The sequence below is a fragment of the Budorcas taxicolor genome, chromosome 25 (genome assembly GCF_023091745.1).
Source record: "Budorcas taxicolor isolate Tak-1 chromosome 25, Takin1.1, whole genome shotgun sequence".
Taxonomy (NCBI): domain Eukaryota; kingdom Metazoa; phylum Chordata; class Mammalia; order Artiodactyla; family Bovidae; genus Budorcas; species Budorcas taxicolor.
In genome coordinates, this window is record NC_068934.1 from 44,285,482 (window position 1) to 44,306,203 (window position 20,722).

Genomic DNA, 20,722 nt, shown 5'->3' on the forward strand with positions numbered 1-20,722 from the left:
TCTAAACTTAATTACCTCTGAAAGATCCCACCTCCAAATATTATCAGACTTAGTGGGTAGGACTTAAACCTATGAATTTGGGGGTGGGAGCTTCTCTGGTGGTTCAGACAGTAAAGAATCTGCCTGCAATGCACGAGACTGGGGTTTGATCCCTGAGTTGGGAAGATCCCTTTAGGAGGGAATGGCTACCCACTCCAGTGTCCTTGTCTGGAGAATTCCATGGGCAGAGGAGCCAGATGGGCTACAGTCCATGGGGTCGCAGAGTCGAACACAACTGACCAATTAACACTTCTACTTTTCACATTCATGCTGAAACACATACTTTCGAATTCTTTTGGTATCACCTTTGATTCCCACAATCATTTGGGGAACAAGAGTGCAACAGTATTGTCCCTAGGTTTTCCTTCCAAGCTGCTGACATCTATTCTGCAAATTTGGTGCAGGACAATGACAAATACCACTCAACTCTCACCTGCCAAACCTGATTTTAAGGCACAATGATGGTAAGATGTGTCCTGATTCTGAAATACTAAAATGGGGGGAGGGCAGAGAATATGTGCATCTTAGAATTGATGAAATACGGCATATTACCAGGATCAAAGACCAAGCCCTGGGGACTCTGATGGGTCTAGGTAGATGTGAGGACAGAGAGCCAGCAAAAGAAGCTGAAGGAGCTGGCAGTGTGATAGGCAGACAGCCAGGAGAGTGTGTGTCTCAGAGATGAGTTTGAAAAAGAAGTGACTGGCCAGTGTTGTCATGGGGGCTGATAGGCTGATAAAGACAGGGAGATCTCGAAATCTGTTGAAATGGAGATCGTGGTGTCTTTGTTAGATGTTTCAATGAACTGATGAGAACAAAATCCCCATTAAACTGGGCAGAGAGACACTTGGAAATAAATCAGCAGGGATAGGAAGTATAAACAAGAATATGTGCTCTGAAAGGGTGAAAAGAAAGAGGGTGATAAAGGCAGAAAGGGCTTAAGGAAGGGCTCTGATATTTTTTAAAGAGGATATTAAGCCATGTTTGCAGATGAATTTGCATGATTCAATAGTGAAGGAGAAGTGAATGGTACAGGAGAGGAAGTGGCAGGAGAGAAGTTCTTCAGAGGAGGACAAGAGCTTAGCGGTAGGAAGCAGGGGAGAAGAGGTGGGGATCAATTAAGTTGGTGGCAGGAAGGTGGGGGGACTTTTGTCAGACCCCAATATTCAGGCCAAAGATCTGCCAGGTTCTTGGAGTTAATATTTCTCTCACTAAAGTGGGCAGCCCAAGAGGAGCGTGCACTGCTCTTACCTTCGGCTACCCACCAACCCTGAGTTTGTACGTGAGGGCAAAGGGTTATTAACCACGAGGTTAAAGGTCAGCGAGGTAACAGGATGCATGACCTCCATCTAGACCACCTCTGGGCTTGCCAGTTCTCACCAACCTCTCACCTTCTCATTTATGGACCTGGTGAGATCCTCTCCCTTCTACCTTCTCACTAAACGGATGAGGCAAAACTGGAGCAGAAGCCTCGGGGCGCGCGCCCGCCTCCATTGCGCCTGCGCATTCGTCCCCGGATTTCCAGGCCGTGGAGAACCGGCCAGAAGCTCATTCTCCGTCGCTCGCTCTCGGGCGCACGCGCCCGGGTGGCGCCTGCGCAGAGGACAAGGCAATTGGTTCCCTCTGCGGTCCCAGCGCCTGCGCGCTGCGGGCTCCGGGCCTCCCGGCCTGAGGGAGAGAAGCCGGGAAGATGGCGGCCGTGGTGGAAAATGTAGTGAAGCTGTGAGTGGCCGTTTCTTTCTCTTCTAGGCTGGGAGGTCTTGTAAGGGACCTGGAAGCAGGGGGCGGTGTGGGAACGGACGAGGCGGAGAGAGGGACGTGCCCAGAGAGGCCGTGTTGCGACTCCTAGAGGGGAGGGCAACAGGAGACTCGGGAAAGACGTTGCGCTTCTTTGGAAACTTGTGGAGGCCCTGAGGGGGGCACACGGGAGTCCCTGACGGGCAGCCTCCCTGTGGGGCTGGGCGCTCCTTCAGGCGGAAGGTTTCCAGAGTATGGCGCCCTTGTTGCGTACGGCACACGGTCCCGGCTTCGCCTCCGTCCGGGAGAGCGGGGCCGACCCCCGCGAAGCCTGGCCGCCGGCCCCTCCCCGTCGGCTGCCCGCAGCGGGCCCCGGAGGAGCAGGCTCGGCCGCCCTGGCGCCGTTAAGCGCTCGGGGCTGTTTTGTTCTGAACAGCCCCGTGACGTTCCTGGGCGGGCGGGGGCGGGGGTGGGGTGGTCCTTGAGTATCAGGTACCCGAGACCAAAAATATTCCTGGGGAGAATTTGTGGAAGAGCAAGATCCAGAGGGAAAGAACTTCAGGGAAGAGGGGCTTGGCGCCGGCCAGTCCCAGCCATCGGAAAGTGGGCACTGGACGGACGCAGTCCAGGACGCCCTGGCCGCCCCGAGGGGCATCTGGGTCGACCGTCTTCGCTCTGCAAGACTCTTGGACTGGGCAGATTTCAAGCAAAGTTAAAGTTCATGGTTGTTTGGCAGACTGAGAATGGCCTGTTAGCTGTGAGTTAAAGATGCTTTGGGACTTGATTTAATCCAGCCTCCTCCCCGAAGAAGAATCTCAATGAGTTTTCCAATGGGTTCTTGCACCCCCACCCCCGTCGGCCAATACAGCAAGCTCTTTAATGGACACATTTGGCTTGGTGCAGGGGTAGGAAAAATGAGGTGACCAGTTGTGCAGCTTGGCTTTTGGATTTTGACTGGGTGAGAAGGTAAAAGGTTTGGGAACTCTTCTAAGGGTCACATAGCTTCTCAACTGTCTTTGTAGTAGGCTGAGCCCCACTCTTCCCAAGAGCCTTTTTTCTAAGAGTACATTGCTTCTCTCCCTCCCCCTGCCTGGAGCCTTTTCTTTGAGAATGCTTTCCCACTTCCATTAAGCTAAGTGCCTTCTCCTTGTGGGTTTTTTTTTTTTTTTCCTAACATGCTTTCAGCTCCATCCTGCTGCCTGTTTCAGCCACCCCTACTCCCAGCACTATTTATTATCTTTCTCTCTGATCTACCCACTTCAGTTTCCCCAGCACTCTCTCCAAGCTGACATTTCCCTCAATTTAGAAATGACGCTGCTGATCTACCATTTATATGTTATCCATACTGACTCAGATGTTCTTTCTTTGTTTCCCTGTCTTTCTCTTTGTTGACTGCCCCTGTCCCATTGTGAAGGGAGGTTTTACACAGGTTTCATGCCTCGCAAAAAAGAATCAAAGCTTCTACCTTGGAAAGCTTACTGTAATGGGGGAATGTCAAAACTTGCCTAGGTTTAAGAGTTTTATGTAGTGAGATTGTTTACGTTGGAAGACTTTCATCTGAGAAATAAGGTCACCAACCCTTTCATGCAATATTGGAAGTGAGGGGTTGCCCGTTTAAATAGAGCTTGACTTCTTATTTCTCTTTAAAGATCTGTAGAGATAGTGAAGGTCACCAACTGCTGATTCCTGAGTACCAGTAATAAATAACCAACTTTCTGCTCCTCAGTCTAGCTGTAAAGAGCTGTGGACCACAGTTAATACATTTTCATACAGAACCTGCTCTTTAAAAAGAGACTTCCAGTCTTCCTGTACCATTCTCATCCTGTAAAGAGACGCTTTTCTTGACCACGGTGTGCCTAGTCTTCTGACTGCTGAGGTTTTACATTGAGGTCAGGGCTACTAGCTCATCTTTTCTGACTTGCATCTTGTTCTGGGAGAAGAATTTTCCTATTTGTAAATTCTCCATCCCTCCCAAATGTGGTGTCAGAATTGAAACAATCTTTAAGAGGTCTTACAGGGCAAAATAATAGTATAATAGAGCTGTGGTTGCTGAAATCCTCTGAGTTAGGTAACAAGATCTGGAGAATGTTAGCTTAAAATTTCTTGTAGTAGGAGCCTTAGATTCTTAAGAGAGCGCTCTCATTCTTTTTTGCTCTATCCTCAGCAGATCCTCTCTTCCTCCAACTTGTATTTCGTTATCAGCTCTCTCACTCACAATGCAGTTTGCCCCACCTTCTGAAATCCCATTTAACTCACCGGAGCTTTGACAGAACATCTCTCATCATATCTCAACCCCACCCCCGACAGTTTCCAGCCTCCTTGCTCTGACTTTGCAATTCTCAGCCTGTCTAGCCCTTCTTTCCATCTGACTTACAGTGTCAGTATCAATTTCCATCAGCAGAAACAAAGGCGCTGCCACACTCAGCCTTGTTTATCCAATTTTCCTCTGTTTAGTGAGGACATGGCTGCCTCCTAAAGGCGAGCAAATATGAGCCTATTACTTCTCTTTATTCTCCAGCACAGGCTTCATGCCTACCTCAAATTACAGTCATTACAGCCCATTGAATCAAGCCAGACTATCTTGTGATGTCACTGCCTGCGTGCAGTGTGTGTCTTTGTTGGTTGCTGGGAACGTTCTAAGCTGTGCCTCAGTGGCTGCCCCATGAAAGCCCCTCTTCGATTCCAGAGCAGGGTTTGTTGCTGCAGTTTGAGTTACGAACATAAGCCACAGAGATTTACTGTGTTCAACTTCTGATGCTTGGAGTCTCCCTCTTGTAGAATATGTCAGAGCTTATCTAGTTCAGCCTCCCTAGTCAATAGCATACCTGAGATCCACATGGGTTGACTAAATGTCCATATATGTGGTGACTTGCAGCCAAGCCTGATCTTTTTACTTCTGAGTCAGCATATTCCAGACATCTTCATGGGTGCTGAGGATATTGTGGGAAAGAAATCATCTGCCCTCAGTTTGTTTACTTTAAGATCAATCAAGGGAAATTCCCTGGCGGTCCAGTGGTTAGGACTTGGCGCTTTAACTGCTAAGGGCATAGGTTCAATCCCTGGTTGGCAAACTTTAAGATCCTTCAAGCCACGTAGTGCGAAGAAAGAAAAAGTTTGCTCGAATATATAAATGTGAATTGTGTTAGTTTAAGCTCTAGTATTACTGTGCTTGTTAAACCCTGAAGGATGAGAACAAGGTTGGTTCTGTATACATGCTTCTTAGAACCAGATTACTCCTGGCACTGCAGTTTTGCAGCTTTTTAAAGCTCTTGCTGCTGCTGCTAAGTCGCTTCAGTCCTCTATGCGGCCCCATAGAGGGCAGCCCACCAGGCTCCCCCGTCCCTGGGATTCTCTAGGCAAGAATACTGGAATGAGTTGCCATTTCCTTCTCCAATGCATGAAAGTGAAAAGTCAAAGTGAAATCACTCTTAAAAAATTCAAATTTCAAAGGAGGTCTTTTGAGTTCAAAAAGGTTCTTAAAAAATTTGTTGGTGTGAGAATGGAGAAGGGTCTAGAATAGGCCTTTCTGCAAACAGGTTTTGTATCAGTGTAATGGTACTCAGTAGAAAGTAGGCTTCAAGGGTGTTCACATATTTCCAAATGTTTTATATTGATTGTAAAGTTAGTATATAGAATTAGCTACTTTGCAAATACCTAGTTTAAAACTCAAAAGATATAAAATGGCACAGAGGAAAAAGTCCCCTGGTCACCTGGTTTTTCTCCTTGGACTCCTACAGTTTCTTTTCCACCACTTAAGGACATCCCATAGCGCTGCTCAGCCCTGTACCCACCCCACCCCCCCCGCCCCGCCTTTCTTTGTAGTTATCTTGGAGATTGTTTAATGTTTGTACATGAAGAGCTTCCTTTTTTTCTTATAGCTAAGTTGAATTTCTTTGTATAGATGGAGTTTGATAAACTTTAGTAAGTCCCCCCAGATCTTTTGAACTCTTCTCATTTGTAAACAGGAGTAACTTCAGCTTCTCAGAATCCTGAGGGTTAAGATAAGTAGCTCTTTGGTTACCAAAGGGTTGGATTCATGAGAGGCACAGAACAAACATTATTTTCTTCCCCTCTTTGTGGGTTAGACTAAGGACTGATTAGACACAGGGTGCAATCATGCGCTCTGACGGTTATTTATTTGTAAGGTACTTTTCCTCATAATTGCCTAGTGAAGGGGTTTGGTGTCCCATGAGGTAGAAATGGAAGCAAATAAAAGCAGAGTGACATTCTCCCAGTCCCTTGAGCCTTCTAGAGAAGCAGATGGCAAGGGAAAGGGATAGCCCAGCACATAAACACACACGTGCGCAGTCACACCTGAGTTTTGTCTTTCCTGAAGCCTTGGGGAGCAGTATTACAAAGATGCCATGGAGCAGTGCCACAATTACAACGCCCGCCTCTGTGCTGAGCGCAGCGTACGCCTGCCTTTCTTGGACTCACAGACGGGAGTAGCCCAGAGCAACTGTTATATCTGGATGGAAAAGCGACATCGGGGTCCAGGTGAGAATCCACTCAGGAGCCCAAGGAGGAACCAGCTTCCTCATCTTAGGTGATGAGCCAGCTGAATAGGTTTTCCCTGTTGCTTTCCACCCAGGGATGCATATGGTCTTCCCGTGATTAGAAGCCTGGAGAGGTTGAAACACCTTTTGTTGTCCACAGGGCTACACTGCTCAGGGTCTTGCTGGGCTCTGGAGAGCTATGTGTTAGCCAAGGCTCCTGAGCTTTATCTGTTTTCTTGTCCGTAAGCCATGCCTCCTCCAGCCCCAGGTGCTCACCATCCATATTCCTCCCTTGCTCTAGAACGCTACTCGTGTAGAAAGTGTTTGATACTCTTTTCTAGAGCTGTGTTAGGGTTTGATTTCTCTCTTTTCCTTCCTTCCTTAGGATTGGCCTCTGGGCAGCTGTACTCTTACCCTGCCCGGCGCTGGCGGAAAAAGCGGCGAGCCCACCCTCCTGAGGATCCAAGGCTTTCTTTCCCATCTATTAAACCAGGTGAAGCACAGTCCTCCCTGAGCGGGATATACCCTGCTGCATAGTCAGAGGCCTGCTAATCACTTGTTACATACCAGGCCCAGTGCTAGATTCTGAAGATACTAAAATGAATGACATGTGAGTCTTTCTGTAAAGAATTCAGCCTAATAGTTTAGAGACAAGTAAACAGATAAGTTATGGTGCCAAGTAAATGAAAGCATCTTGGTTCCTGGGCAGCCAGAGACCAGAAGACAGTGACTGGCTTGTGATTGGTCTGACACTGTAGGTCAGGCAGATCTGCGTTCAGCCCTTCTGAGCCTCACCTCCTCCTGACCTTGCCCGCAGACACAGACCAGACCCTGAAGAAGGAGGGGCTGATCTCTCAGGACGGCAGTAGTTTAGAGGCTCTGTTACGCACCGACCCCCTGGAGAAGCGAGGCGCCCCCGATCCCCGAGTTGATGATGACAGCCTGGGCGAGTTTCCTGTGACAAACAGTCGAGCACGGAAGGTACACGATTAACACTATGGTTAAGGAAACTGTGGTGGAAACCAGTCTCCTCTTCATCCGAGGCCACCCAGTAATCAGGATAGAAGCAAGAGCTATGGGCCAGGAGGGGCCCCTGCTGTTCTGCCTGCTCCATTCCTTAATGAGCACTGCGTACTGACGGGCTGCACTGTCACCATCCCGTCTTGCCAGCTCCTTTTCTAGTAACTATAGACTCTCATCTTCTGTGGCCACCCGAGTTTTTTTAGTGCCTGGGATTACCTAGGTGATGTCTCTGCCAACAAGGAAGCGAAAACTGTACGTAAAAATATGTCAGGCACTGCTAAGCGCTTTTCCATCATTTTCTGCAGTGTCTACAATTTTAGGAAATAGGTACCATTGCCGATTTCACAAGGAGGGGTGGCGCGCTACAGCACATTAGGAAAAGAAAAACCTGCCTCAAGTAAGCAGCATAGCTCCAGTTTAACTCTAGGATGTTAGGTGTTGGAAGGGAACCGCTGCTGACATGCTCCTAGGTGGCAGATCAGAGGCAGGAGAGGGCATGCCACTTGGGGTATCAGGGAAAGTTTTATGAAAACGTGGCGTTTGATTTAGCTACTTGGAGATGGTGGAAAAGGCATTCCAGACTAGGGGAACAACATGAAGAAAGGCCCAGAGGAAGGAGAGTCCAAAGCCTTGAAAGAACAGCAGTGAGGAGTGAGGCTGGAGTGGAGCCGCTGGGTCATGGAGGCGGTTCTGGCAACCTTGGCCAGTCCCAACGTGGGGGAGCTGTTGGATGTTCTCATTTCTGCCCATCCTAATCCTCCTGTCTACTCAGCGGATCCTAGAACCAGATGACTTCCTGGATGACCTTGATGATGAGGACTATGAAGAAGACACTCCCAAGCGTCGGGGCAAGGGGAAGTCCAAGGTGAGGGGCAGCCCAGGGGATTGGGGAGCCTGCAGAGTCCCACTGCCTTACTGCTTCTTGTTGCCATCATCCTTACTGAATGAGATTAGCAGCCACTACCAGGAGAATAACTCTTCAGGCCCAGACACCTTAGTAAGGGCATCTTTTTGCTCTTCTTTGCAGAGTAAAGGTGTGGGCAGTGCCCGTAAGAAGCTGGACGCTTCCATCCTGGAGGATCGGGACAAACCCTATGCCTGTGACAGTGAGTGCCTCACGAGTGGGTGGGTAGTCCTTGCCTTCGACCCAGCTCCTCGGGATATGAGAGGAGGGAAGGTTGTATTCTTGCTCAAAGTGGTAAAACAAGCTTGGACTCTTGTCCTGCCTGCTGACTGGTTCCCTCTGAGATCCCTGAGAGGCCCAGGCCTCTGCTGCATGATGGGTGAGCCTTGCATGCTCTGGGGGAGATTTCTGCTGTCCTCTGGGGTGGGGGTGCCCATGAGGGACACACAGCAGGCAAAGTTGGCCTCTCAGTAGATGACATCTGGGCCTGCTGGCCCCAATCAAGTCAGGCCCCAGGAGTCCAGCGCTGACTTTTCCAATGTCTGTTCCCTCTTCCCCTTTTCTCTGACTCGCCCCACTTCTGTCCATCCACCCTGGGACCGCCGTCGCCGCTGGGGTTTCTCTCTCGTTTGCTCTGCTTTCCTGCTGCTGCTGTACCTGTCTCAAGTGTACCAAGGCCCTCTTCTCATGACTTTTCTTTCTGTCTTTCAGATAGTTTCAAACAAAAGCATACCTCGAAAGCGCCCCAGAGAGGTAGCTCTCTCAACTTCTCAGACTTTTGGTTTTCCTATCCCTTTTTCCCTTCTCCCTTTGTTCCTGCCTTTCTCATCTGTGACGCTAGTGTTAAGGTCCCTGGAATGGCATGGAGAGAGGAGCCCTGGCCCTTCTGTTGCAGTCCACTCCTCACAGTCCCAGAAGCTGCCTCTCCCTGCTTGTCTCCCACCACGTTGCTCTAGGGCTGCTTGGGCCCACTGCATGGGGTGGCTTTAGAAGCATTCTGAGGGACCCATTGTCCCAGATCCCTCTGCTTCTGCTTCCCCAAAACAGACATGTGGTGGTCAGCTAACGTTCCCCACCATCCCACCACCCTTCCCATCCCTTTCCCATTCCTTTCCTGCCACCCCTTATTATTCTTGGTATCACTGCTCAAAGGTACAGGGTGCCTCGTGGGGATCTGCTTTCCTTGGTGGTTGAGGGGTTGTTGGTTGGACAGAGCACTGCTGTGTGCATGTCTTTGAGTTTCTCTGGGGGACAGCTACCCCAGCAGACTCAGTTGATAGATTTTTCCCAAGAGATCCACCCTTACTTCTTTATTTGGGCAGCGGTGGGCTGTGTTGTATGTAGGGCGTAGCATGAGCCTACATTTACTGATAGGATAAAAAAGTTTAGAGTCTTAGCTTTCCTCCTGCCTGCCATTATTGCAGAATTATTGCAATACTATGGAAGGTCCCTTTCCTTCCTGACCTTTCCCAAGGCAGGCAGAAGGCAACGGCTCAGTCTCCCAGATAGCTTGAGTGGAGGAGCAGAGGTGGCCGTGCTCTGGGCTTTAGTAAGTGGAGGAGCCGTGGGAGCTTGAGACCCCTGGGCCTGCTGTTCCTGGCCATGGGGAGGCGGCTCTCAGTAAAGGTCTGTCCCTGAGCAGAGCTGATGGGGGCGGTTACCTCTGCCTCAGGTGGAGCCCACAGCTTAGAGGGGCAGGGATGAGGTACCCTGAGATCCTAACACCTTTCTCTGCCATCTTCTCCCCACTCAGTTTGTGGAAAACGTTACAAGAACCGACCAGGCCTGAGTTACCACTATGCCCACTCCCACTTGGCTGAGGAGGAGGGCGAGGACAAGGAAGACTCACAGCCACCCACCCCCGTTTCCCAGAGGTCCGAGGAGCAGAAATGTAAGCTGGTGTCAGGGGCGAGGCAAGCAGGAGTCGGCTTAGCTGTGAAAAACCCTTCTTGCGGGGATGTCAGGAGACCCAGAGGCCCGCCTGGGTATTATCTGAGTTCTTCCCTTTCTTGTTATAGCCAAGAAGGGTCCTGATGGATTGGCCCTGCCCAACAACTACTGCGACTTCTGCCTGGGGGACTCCAAGATCAACAAGAAGACAGGACAGCCCGAGGAGCTGGTGTCCTGCTCTGACTGTGGCCGCTCAGGTATCTGAGCCAGTGCAGCCCCTGGCGGCACCCAGACCCTGAGGGCCCGTGGCTCACCAGCATCCCGGTGGCTGCCCTCGCCGGGCCCCCTCGCTGCTCTGCAGTCCTCAGCGCCCTGACCTGCCCGCTCTCCTCCACAGGGCACCCGTCCTGCCTCCAGTTCACCCCCGTGATGATGGCAGCGGTGAAGACCTACCGCTGGCAGTGCATCGAGTGCAAGTGCTGCAACATCTGTGGCACCTCCGAGAACGACGTGCGTGCCCCCGCCCGCTCCTGCTCGGCTTCCCTCTCCTTCCCACCGGCGGGCACTGTGATTTGTTTGGCAGGTGTTCACTGAGTATCTGCCTTGTGTCAGACCCTGTTTTAGGCACGAAGGACACTAAACAACGTCCCTGCTTTCATGGGCTTCACACGCTTGTGTGAACAAACAGTTAGCAAAGAAATGAGTGGCATCTTCATACTGTTCTCTGCAGAGAATGTTCCATGCAGTAGTGTGGTTAACTGTTAGAGTAAGTGAATAACTGATACAGATAGAGAGGTCTTTTCTGAGGCTTTTGGGGTCCCAGTGGGATGACAGTGACTTCCTGGATGGAGAGGGACAGCAGTGGTTTTCTGGCCAGAGGGTCCCACATCTGTTCCTGCCATCTGCCCCTGCCCCTCTTGGAAGAGCCCTCCTAACCCATTCCCAGCGGCCCAGCCAAGGGGAGTCGTTCACCTCCCCCTTCCTCTTCCATCTCACCTCCTCTAGGACCAGCTGCTCTTCTGTGATGACTGCGATCGTGGCTACCACATGTATTGTCTAACCCCGTCCATGTCTGAGCCTCCTGAAGGTAGGTTTCCCTGTACTCTTACTCAGAACAAGTATTTATTAGTGACTTGAAAATCACTTACACAGTGAGTGTATTTCTGTATCAGTGATAGTTTTCCAGGTTAGGGAGTAGGCTCTTAGCCTTCACTCAGTTCAGAGTGCTTTACTAGCATGCAACTTCTAGGGTTTAGCGTTTGTACATTATCACCAGATAACATGCACAGCCACAGAAAACGGACAGCCTGAAAGAAAACAAATGCTGAGCAGAAAATAATTACCAGAAGGAGAGATCTGTTATCCTTCAACCAGCCTACAAAACTCAGTCATAGTTTGTCCAGTGAGGGACTTTGGTTTCACCACTCCATGCCTCACAGATTTGAGTGTTCATTTCCACCAATTGGGAGAGGGAGCTGAACCTGGGACCTGAACAGTTTGCTCTGGCCCTCCAACAGTGCTTAGTAAGATGCTTCAAATTTATGGAAGGTCTTCGATGAAACCACTGGGGACACCAAAAAGTGGCTACCTCTCTGCAAGTCCTCTTACCAGATTTCTGTGCTGAAGTCCCTCCTTTATCGAAATTCAGAAGCTTATTCAGGAGTACATGAAGCCCAGGAGCTGTTAGTGTGGCAGAGGATGTGGGCCAGCATTATAGGCGAGAGAAAGTAGCTCACTGCCTGATGTGAGCTGACTTGCAGTGTAGGTCAGACTGCTGTCACCCCCTAGAGGAGGATGCCACTAACAAAATCTGAGGGTCCTTTAGCAGCTGCAGGGAAGCACTCCCTCCATCTTTCATCTGTCATACCACATTTATTTGTTTTATCTGTCAGGCCACATTTAGGGAGAAGTAGCATGTTTTGTGTTTTATTATTTTTTAACCATAAAATACCAATTCACAGGCACAATTCTGCATGAACTGTAGAAAGGCGTTCCTGAGGAAGTGCTGTCAGACACTGCGGTGGTAGACAGCAGGCAGCTGGGGAGTGCCCGCCAGAGCCATCAGGCGGTCTAGCCTCTAGGCCAGGAGTTCCACACTATGACCCCAGGCCAAGCCAGGCTGAACCTAGCATACATAACTCACAAGCTAAAAATTATTTTCACATTTTTAAACAGTTTTTTTAAAAAATAAAAAAAATGACTGAAACTGTGTGGCTCACAAAGCCTAAAGTAGTTAACACTGTCCGGCAGTTTACAGAAAAAATTTATCAACTGCTATATATTGACCTTTGGATTAGAAAGGACCTTAGCTTTTTGAGAGTCACCTCTGAAGAGCTGTTAAAAGCTATGGGTTCTTTCCCTCAGAATGATGTTGAAATACACATATGTACAATTATGTTTATAGTTTTGAGCCATTAAGGGCTAATTTTGTTTCTCAAAAAAGAAGGCATAGAAGAATTTAGCTGTAGCAAGAATTAATAAATGAGCAAAATAAACCAGTTATTTTGCTTATAAGGAATATTATTTCCTGTTTTTTTTTTTTGTTTTTTTTTTAATGAAACCAGACTTGGGTCACAATAAGTTGCATCATCATAGCTGGCCCCCTTTTCCTCTCACTGGGTCCTCAGCCTCTGCTCAGACACCTGGTGATGGTGGCGAGCCCTTCTCTTCTGTCTTTGGGCTTTGCAGAAAACTGTCTTCTGTGGAATCAGTATTGGTTTCTCTAGACCCTCTATTCATGATCTTTATTCTAGCCTTTGGGGTCATGAGAACAAAAGTCTTGCTCTTCTGTAATCACAAGTTTAAAGCTCAGTTGCTTTAAAAAAGTTCTCTGTCTCCCCAGGTCCTCTTTAGTGATTATAATTATAGGGCCCAGAGGGCCTGGGAATCTGTATTCTAAAATAGGCCTCCAGGTGATTCTTTCTTTCATCTCCATTGAGAATTATTTTTCCTGCTGTTTGAAAACCTAGAGCTTGTCCCTGCTCAAGATAACTGAAACTTTGCTGCTGCAGCACATCTCCAGTCCTACCTGTAGCCAGGTCTGCCACTGGAGGTGCAGGGTGGAGGTCGAAGGACAGCAGGGGACGATTGTGTGGAGCCCTCCTAACCCTCTATGCTTCTCTGCAGGAAGTTGGAGCTGCCACTTGTGTCTGGACCTGTTGAAGGAAAAAGCTTCTATCTACCAGAATCAGAACTCCTCTTGATGTGGCCACCCCTGACCCCTCATACATCTAGGGCTGTTTCTCTCCTCCTCTCTGTTTTTCATACCCACTTTCCCTTCCCCCTCTCTTTCTCAAGTCCAGAGAATCGCAGGGTGGTCATGCCAACCTGCCTTTGGCAGCAGCAAGCTAAGGTGGTAGCTCTGACCACCTCTGGCCCCAGGCCCTCAGCGAGAACGGAGCGGCACACTGCCCCAGGGCATAGCTGTGGGCCCAGCTTCTCCCTGCTATCCCTGAAGAGCATTCACTCTGTCTGCCTTGGGCCGAGGCCCTGGTGATCACAGGGTTCAAGCAGTGTCCTCCAGGAAAGAGTGGGAGAGCAGCTCACTTCTCTCAGCTCAGCCTCCACTCTGGTCCCAGGGTTTTCCCTTCCTGTGAAGGTGAGTCAGACTGGGGCATATGCCAGAGCAGCTGGGAGTGAGAACTGAGCAAGCTGGCAAGCAGCTGGCCATGCCCTCATGCTGCTTAGCCTCACCGCCTCCTTCCCCCAGAGTGGTTTACTGCGGCCCTCTGTTCCTGCAGCCCAGGATCCTTTACCTGAGCCAGGATGCTCTTGGTCCTGCTCCTGGCTCTACCGCGTTCCCACCAACTTACCCCAGGGGGAGTAGCAGCCTCACCCTGATTGTCCCTTGTGCTTGCCTGTCTCATTCTCACAGGCCCTGGTCTCTAGTGACTGAAGCATTCCCCACTCTTGTTATTTTCTGTCTTCTGCCCCGCCCCCCTCCTTATTCCCTTTGGTTTTGTGGGGAGAGGGGAAGCATCACAGGGCCAGGCCAGAAGCTTGGGGGCCACTGGGAGATATTGGATAATGTGCCTGTTTTTTAACTTGATGAAAAAGCCTACCTCCGAAATCCCCTTTTTGTTCTTCCTGGACCTGGGCATTCAGCTCCTGCCCTTAACTGAATTGGGAGCCTCTGCTGCCTGCTCTGTGTATCCTGGCTCCTGGGTCGTGGGGAAGCCACCTAGACATCTCTTTCTTCCCTCGCATACTTGTTAGCAGCTGGTAAGGTCTTCACACCCTGATTCTTTAATTTTCTGCCTGGTGACACTTCAAGTAATAGGGGGGACTGTTCATCCCAGGACAGCCTGGAATGTCCTTCCCCTTGGCTGTGGGCAGGCCCTAATTCACTGTCACTTTGGAGTTGAGGTGTCTTTTTTTTCTTTCTTTCCTTAGTTCCTATATTCTAAGCATTAGTACAAATAAACATTTTTACACAGAGCCTTCTGCTGGATTCTTTTATCTCCAGATCTCCTTTCCTGTTTACGGCCACTTTATCCAAAAGTGGTTTTTAAATGTTTTGAAGCATAGCTTTTCACCCAACTTAAAATTTTTGCTTAACCTTAGTAGGTTAAGTTGATACAAAATTGGATACTTTGTTTTAATCTTTTATGTAAATTAAGTTATGACAATTTCTTAGAAAAATGAAGTTGTTTTGATTAATTCAAAATTTGAGGGCACTCCTGGTGGCTCAGTGGTAAAGAATCCACCTGCCATTACAGGAGAAATAGGTTCGATCCCTGGTCTGGGAAGATTCTGTATGCCTCGGAGCAACTAACCCTAACCCGCAGGCCATAACTATGTAAGCCTGTGCACTAGAGCCTGGAGCCACAGCTACTGAGGCACACACCCTAGAGCCCCTGCTCCCCAGCAAGAGAAGCCACTGCAGTGAAAAACCGGAGCATTGCAACTAGAGGAAACCTGTGGAACAATGAAGACCCAGCGCAGGCAAAAGTAATTTTTTAAAATAGTAGTTTAACTTTAGAATCCTGTTTGTTTCTGTATTTTTGTGTCTTTGGGGGAAATTCTGCTGGATTTGTACATGCAAGTAATGACAGCTTTATGACAGTTGACCTTGCAATTTAAGATACTTAAAAAGAGGTCCAGAAGCTTGATTATTATATAAATAGAATGACAGGAAGACTCATGACATCATGATGAGACACAGGACTTTTTGCGTAAGCCATGAACATGAGATGAGAGACCCCAACCTTACTTGCCTGGCGTTCATTCATTTAATTGAATGCAGTGTGAGTGAGCCCACAATGCAGTGCCAGAGCCTTCCTCCAGACAGATTTATGAGCACAAAAGTGAGTTTGCTTTCCCTGCAGCCAACATGTGAAAGGTATGAATCAGTTATGAACCCCCTGAAATACGCTTAGGGTTTTCTGGGCCAGCCTGAAAGCCGCTTGTTTCTTCCTGGAAGGCAGAGTGGCCCAGGCCCCTGTGCTCAGTTAAGTAAGCCGGGTGCTCCAGTTTGGAATTGTATTAGGGACACAGCACAGCCCCCATTCTCCTGTCTGTATCTGGAAGTAGGCCTAGAGCAGAGGGAGTAAAGCAGTGAAATGATCCTTGCAGGTGGAGTAAGTGGAGAAGATGAGAATGCTGATGAGAACCCTGCATTACTGAGATTTGGAAAGGTTGCTGAAGGAGGATTTAGGATGGGACATAGAAGGATGGAAGAGAGATCAGGGATGGGATGGGAAGGAAAGCCTGTGAGAAGGGGGACTCACCTGTGGCCCCAGCCTTCCAATTGACTATGAAGGGAGAGGAAAGCAGGCTAGAGCTGAGGATTCGGCACTCTAGACGCGGGGTTAAAAAGTCTATTGGATTTCAAAGAAGTGAAGTCTTCCAAGGAAAGGAATACTACTAAATCTTGACTTTAGGAACTTGAGTCTTGCCCAAAAGGTACCAAAACTAAAAAATTAATCTCCACGTGCCCTAACTCAACTAGCCCCAAGCAAGTAGTCTTGAAGGAGGAGACAGAACAGGCTCCATTTTGAAAGCAGGACTCCATCTTGGGCTGGACTGTGGACTTGGAGCTCTATGTCCAGTATCTATGGAAACGACATACCAATTGGAAAATCAGACCCCCGGGTGGAAGAGCCCCAGGGCTCATACCTAGACTCTCCATCACCTGAAAGAATACCCTTATTATCTGTGTAACCCAATAGAGTCATAAATTTTATTATGCTTATTGGGGTATGACCACAGGCCTGTTGCTAATTCTCCACTGTTAACCATGTAGGCTTAAGGCATATGAATCACGGGTTAACTTTGTATCTTTCTTTTCCTTTCAGGGAATTTGGTGAGGTGGGTTTGGGCAGATACACTTAGGGTATTGTAGCCACGCATTCCGGGAAACAAACTCACTCAGAAGGACAAAGCAGATAGTGGAGGGCAGTTTATTGCACCGGGGGGCCCAAGGCAGAGTCTCCTCTTAGCCAAGGACCCTGACCAGTTTTTGTGAAAACCTTAAATACCCTAAGTGTACGTGCCCAAACCCACTTCCCCAAATTCCCTGAAACTAGTCTGAACAAAGGAAAAGAAAGATACAATCAAAGTTAACCCATGATTCATATGCCTTAAGCCTAGGTAGTTAACAGTGGACAATTATCAATAGGCCTGTGGTCATACCCCAATAAGCATAATAAAATTTATGATTCCATTGGATTATACAGATAATTAGGGTATTCGTTCAGGCGACAGAGAGTCTAGGTACGAGCCCTGGGGCTCTTCCACCCGGGGGTCTGGTTTTCCAATTGGTAAGTCGTTTCCATAGATACTGGGCATAGCGCTCAAAGTCCACAGTCCAGCCCAAGATGGAGTCCTGCTTTCAAGATGAAGCCTGTTCTGTTTCCTCCTTCACAGATATATAAGGTTTTCACAAAAACAGGTCGGGGTCCTTGGCTAAGAGGAGACTCTGCCTTGGGCCAGCTGGTGTAATAAACTGCACTCCACTATCTGCATTGTCCTTCTGAGTGAGTTTGTTTCCCAGAACGCGTGGCTACAACAGGCTGTTGTACCTTGGCTGACCAACCTGAGGTCAGTGCTGTCCATGGTAACATCTTTTGTGTGGCTTATAACCTGCTTCTATTTTTTAAAGACCACTGGGTGAGAGGAACGAAATCTGTTTGGTAGATGAGGAAGCTGCCTAGGGTCACGGCCAGGAAGACGTCCTGCGTCCACGCTGCCGAGTCCTGTCAGGCTCTGAGGGCCGGGTCCTCTGAGGCTGGCAGCGCATCCAGGACTCCCGCCGCGACCAGTCTCCGCCTCGCCACCCCTTCTTGCAGAAAGCTCCGTCCCCCCGGGGACCTGACGACCCGCCACTTTCTCAATGTCCAATGAGACTTAGCCGGGGGCGGGACCGACTCCACCGAAGGCCAATCTAATTGGTTCGGGGCGGGGCTGCGGCGGGTGGGAGCTGAGCGGCGGACCGAGGTCTTCCCAGCCTGGAGAGACCCCCGCGCGGGCTGCTCGCAAAGGGTGCGCGCGCCCGCCGCCCGCGCAGCCCCTCTGTCCGCTCGGCGCGTCCCTCTCCTGCTCTCCGGTAGCCGCCGGGAGAGGGGCTCGAGAGTCCGGCCCCAGCCAGGGCTGGGACCGGGGCGGCAGCCGCGGGACGAGCGCCTGAGGTGGGTGCGGAGCGGAAGGGCTGGAAGCAGGGAGGCGGGGAGGCCGGGCAGGCAGATGACTGGGTCCGCCCTGCCGATGGACTCCGGGTCACCAGAGGGAGAGGCCGGCCGAGTTGCGGAGCCCGACTCCTGGCCTGCCTGGGTCCCGGACGCTCGTCCCTCCGCCCTCCCAGGCCACAAGCCTCTCCGCTGAGGACAACCCGCCCCTCTCGCTGCCTGCGGCCTCCTAACCCCTCCTGCCCTTTGTCGCCTGTGCACCTGCCTTTCGGCCTTGTGCTCCCACCCACCCCCTCTCCAGGCCGGACCCCGGCCCAGCCTTTCCTGCTCAGGACCCAGCCCCAAATTAGACTTGCTTCTTCAGCCCCTAGTCCGTCCCTCTTTGTCGTCTGTACACCTGTCCCCCCAACTCTGTTCATTCACTCCACCACCCTGCCCCCAACATCTTCATCTAAATTCAGCCTAGGCCCACCGCCCCCTCCCCGTCCTGGGGGTTCCTCCCGCCCGCTCTGATTATCCCGTACACCTGCCCGCCTCGGCCCCAGCCCCCTGTCCTCCCCCGTCCACGCTCCTTTGTTGTCTCTGCAGCTGTCCCCTCGGCTCTATTCATCCTTCTCCCGCGGACCCCTTTCTCCCTCTGACCAGGGGGCCACCCCCTCCAGGCTCCATTCTGTCGTTCTTCCCATCAGTGCCCGGCCCACTGCCCACCCAGCCTGGCCTTTTCCCTTCCTTTCAGCCCAGCCTTCTCACCTCCTACCCAGGGTACCCTCACCCTCTCCCAGCTGGTCCAGCCTTCCCTGGACTGCCCCCCCGCCACCCCTCCACACCAACCTGTCTCCCTGCCCCATATACTCTCTTTTCCTTGCTGCGCTCCTCTCCTAACCCGCGTGGCCTCCACCGTCGGTCCCCTGCTCACCCTTTCCTCCCCGCCCAGGTGCCGCTGAGAGGCCATGGAGCTGTGTGGCAAGAAGAAGCTTCACGCCCTGTCCCTGGCCGAGAAGATCCAGGTGCTGGAACTCCTGGATGAGTCCAAGATGTCCCAGTCGGAGGTGGCCCGGCGCTTCCAGGTCTCCCAGCCTCAGATCTCCCGCATCTGCAAGAATAAAGAGAAGCTGCTGGCGGACTGGTGCAGCGGCACGGCCAACCGGGAGCGCAAGCGCAAGCGGGAGTCCAAGTACAGCGGCATCGACGAGGCTCTGCTCTGCTGGTACCACATTGCCCGGGCCAAGGCCTGGGATGTGACGGGGCCCATGCTGCTCCACAAAGCCAAGGAGCTGGCCGACATCCTGGGCCAGGACTTTGTGCCCAGCATCGGCTGGCTGGTCCGCTGGAAACGGCGAAACAACGTGGGCTTCGGGGCCCGCCACATATTGGCACCTCCGTTCCCCCCTGAGCCGCCTCCCCCAGCTCCCACTCCCCAGGCCCAGCTGCCTCTTTCTCTTAAAGATTTCTCCCCAGAGGACATTTTTGGCTGTGTTGAAGTGCCCTTGCTGTATCGGGCAGTGCCCGGCAGAGTGGGTACGTGTGATCGGGTGCAGGTGCTGCTGTGTGCCAACAGCAGGGGCACAGAGAAACGGCGGCTGTTGGTCAGTGGGCCCCAGGCTGCCCCACGATGCTTCTTTGGGGTCAGCAGCGAGGCCCTGCCTGCCTCCTACCACCCTGACCTGGCCATCCCCTGGTCGGAGTGGTTGTCACAGTTCGATCGGGACATGGGGCGGCAGGGCCGGCAGGTGGCCTTGCTGATGGCTGCCCGAGTGGTGGAGGAGGTGGCAGGCCTGCCTGGGCTCTGCCACATGAGGCTCTTGCCTCTGTCTGCTGCGAACCCCACACCGCCCCTGCCCAGCTCCGTGGTCCGGGCGTTTAAGGCCCATTACCGGCGGCGTCTGTTGAGCAAGCTGGCTGCCGCCCAGAGCGAGAGGGCTGGCACGTCGCTGGCTGAGGTTGGGGGGGGCATCACAGTTCTGGACGCTCTGCACATGGCAGCAGCGGCCTGGGCCAAGGTGCCTCTCCAGCTCATTGTGAGCAGCTTCATTCGGGAAGGGCTGGCTCCCGGCAAAACGCCACTGGCCCAGGACCAAGCCTCAGAGGTGCTGGAGGTGCTGCAGGTCCCTGGTGGGCTGAGCCTCGAGGAATTTTCCCGCTTTGTGGATCTGGAGAGTGAGGAGCCTGTGTCTGGAGCATGCAAAGAGGAGGTGGGCCCTGCAGATGAAGCGGGGGGAGGAGAGGACAGCTTCGAGCCCCTGCCCACCAAGGCTGATGCCCTCCGGGCTCTGGGCACCTTGAGGAGGTGGTTGGAGTGCAGTGGCACCACCCCGGAGCTATTTGAAAATTTCTATGCCTGTGAAGAGGGGGTGGAGCGACTCTGCTGCCTGTGAAGGGCTCTTCCTGCCGGAGTCCCCTCCTCTGCTGTTTCCCATGGAAACGCCATCTCTCAAAAGGCAGGTTGGGGGCTGGTCTCTTTCCTGTGGAAATGGAGCTTTTGTGAAAGGTGTTGCAGGGAGACAAGTTGGGAGACCAGGTCTAGGCTCTGAGTGAAAGTTGTCCAAGCCCTAGAGAAGAGAGTCTAAAGACAGGGCGGTAGGGCAGTGAAGCTCAGCTGCGTAGTTTCTGAACCTCAGTGGAGGCTGGGACTTAGGAAGGTGGAATAGGAATTTACAGACAGACCGACCCCTTGAACTTCGTGTTCAAAACAGTTCTGCTTCTGGAAATAAAGCTTTTAATCAGAAAAGAGGCCAAGGTTTTATTTTCATGTGCGTATGCGTGCTCAATCATGTCCAACTCTTTGCGACCCCATGGACTGTAACTCACCAGGCTCCTTTGTCCATGGAATTTTCGAGGCAAGAATACTGGAGTAGGTTGCCATTTTCTCCCCAAGGGGATCTTACCGACCCAGGGATTGAACCGGCGTCTTGCATCTCCTGCATTGGCAGGCAGATTCTTTACCACTGCGCCACCTGGGAAGCCCATTATTTTCATGAGAGGAGGGTATAGAAACTTTCAACTCAGGT

General features: G+C 51.2%; 2 protein-coding genes across 3 annotated transcripts; both read left to right on the top strand.

Annotated features, from left to right (window-relative positions):
* Window positions 1-1,658: 1,658 nt before the first annotated feature.
* DPF2 (double PHD fingers 2) lies at window positions 1,659-14,526 on the top strand. 2 transcript variants are annotated; one of them, XM_052661591.1, is made up of 12 exons: window positions 1,659-1,761; window positions 6,113-6,273; window positions 6,658-6,765; window positions 7,090-7,253; window positions 8,068-8,160; window positions 8,323-8,401; window positions 8,911-8,952; window positions 9,953-10,090; window positions 10,218-10,346; window positions 10,487-10,599; window positions 11,095-11,176; window positions 13,216-14,526. In XM_052661591.1, the coding sequence occupies exons 1-12, from the start codon at window positions 1,730-1,732 to the stop codon at window positions 13,290-13,292; spliced, it is 1,218 nt and encodes a 405-aa protein (XP_052517551.1). In that variant the 5' UTR covers window positions 1,659-1,729; the 3' UTR covers window positions 13,293-14,526. The 2 variants fall into 2 exon arrangements, with proteins under 2 accessions (XP_052517551.1, XP_052517552.1); XM_052661592.1 differs by lacking the exon at window positions 8,911-8,952.
* A 4,138-nt stretch (window positions 14,527-18,664) lies between these two features.
* Window positions 18,665-20,089, top strand: TIGD3 (tigger transposable element derived 3). The gene has a single exon (XM_052662537.1). The coding sequence runs from the start codon at window positions 18,665-18,667 to the stop codon at window positions 20,087-20,089; it is 1,425 nt and encodes a 474-aa protein (XP_052518497.1).
* The last annotated feature ends 633 nt before the right edge of the window (window positions 20,090-20,722 follow it).

What these genes read in the sequence shown, in the direction of transcription:
- DPF2 (XM_052661591.1), top strand. Translation starts at nt 1,730, where the DNA reads ATGGCGGCCGTGGTGGAAAATGTAGTGAAGCT. An exon ending in GTGGAAAATGTAGTGAAGCT is followed by an intron (nt 1,762 to 6,112) that starts GTGAGTGGCCGT and finishes TCTTTCCTGAAG; the next exon opens with CCTTGGGGAGCAGTATTACA. An exon ending in CTCTGACTGTGGCCGCTCAG is followed by an intron (nt 10,347 to 10,486) that starts GTATCTGAGCCA and finishes TCTCCTCCACAG; the next exon opens with GGCACCCGTCCTGCCTCCAG.
- TIGD3 (XM_052662537.1), top strand. Translation starts at nt 18,665, where the DNA reads ATGGAGCTGTGTGGCAAGAAGAAGCTTCACGCCCTGTCCCTGGCCGAG.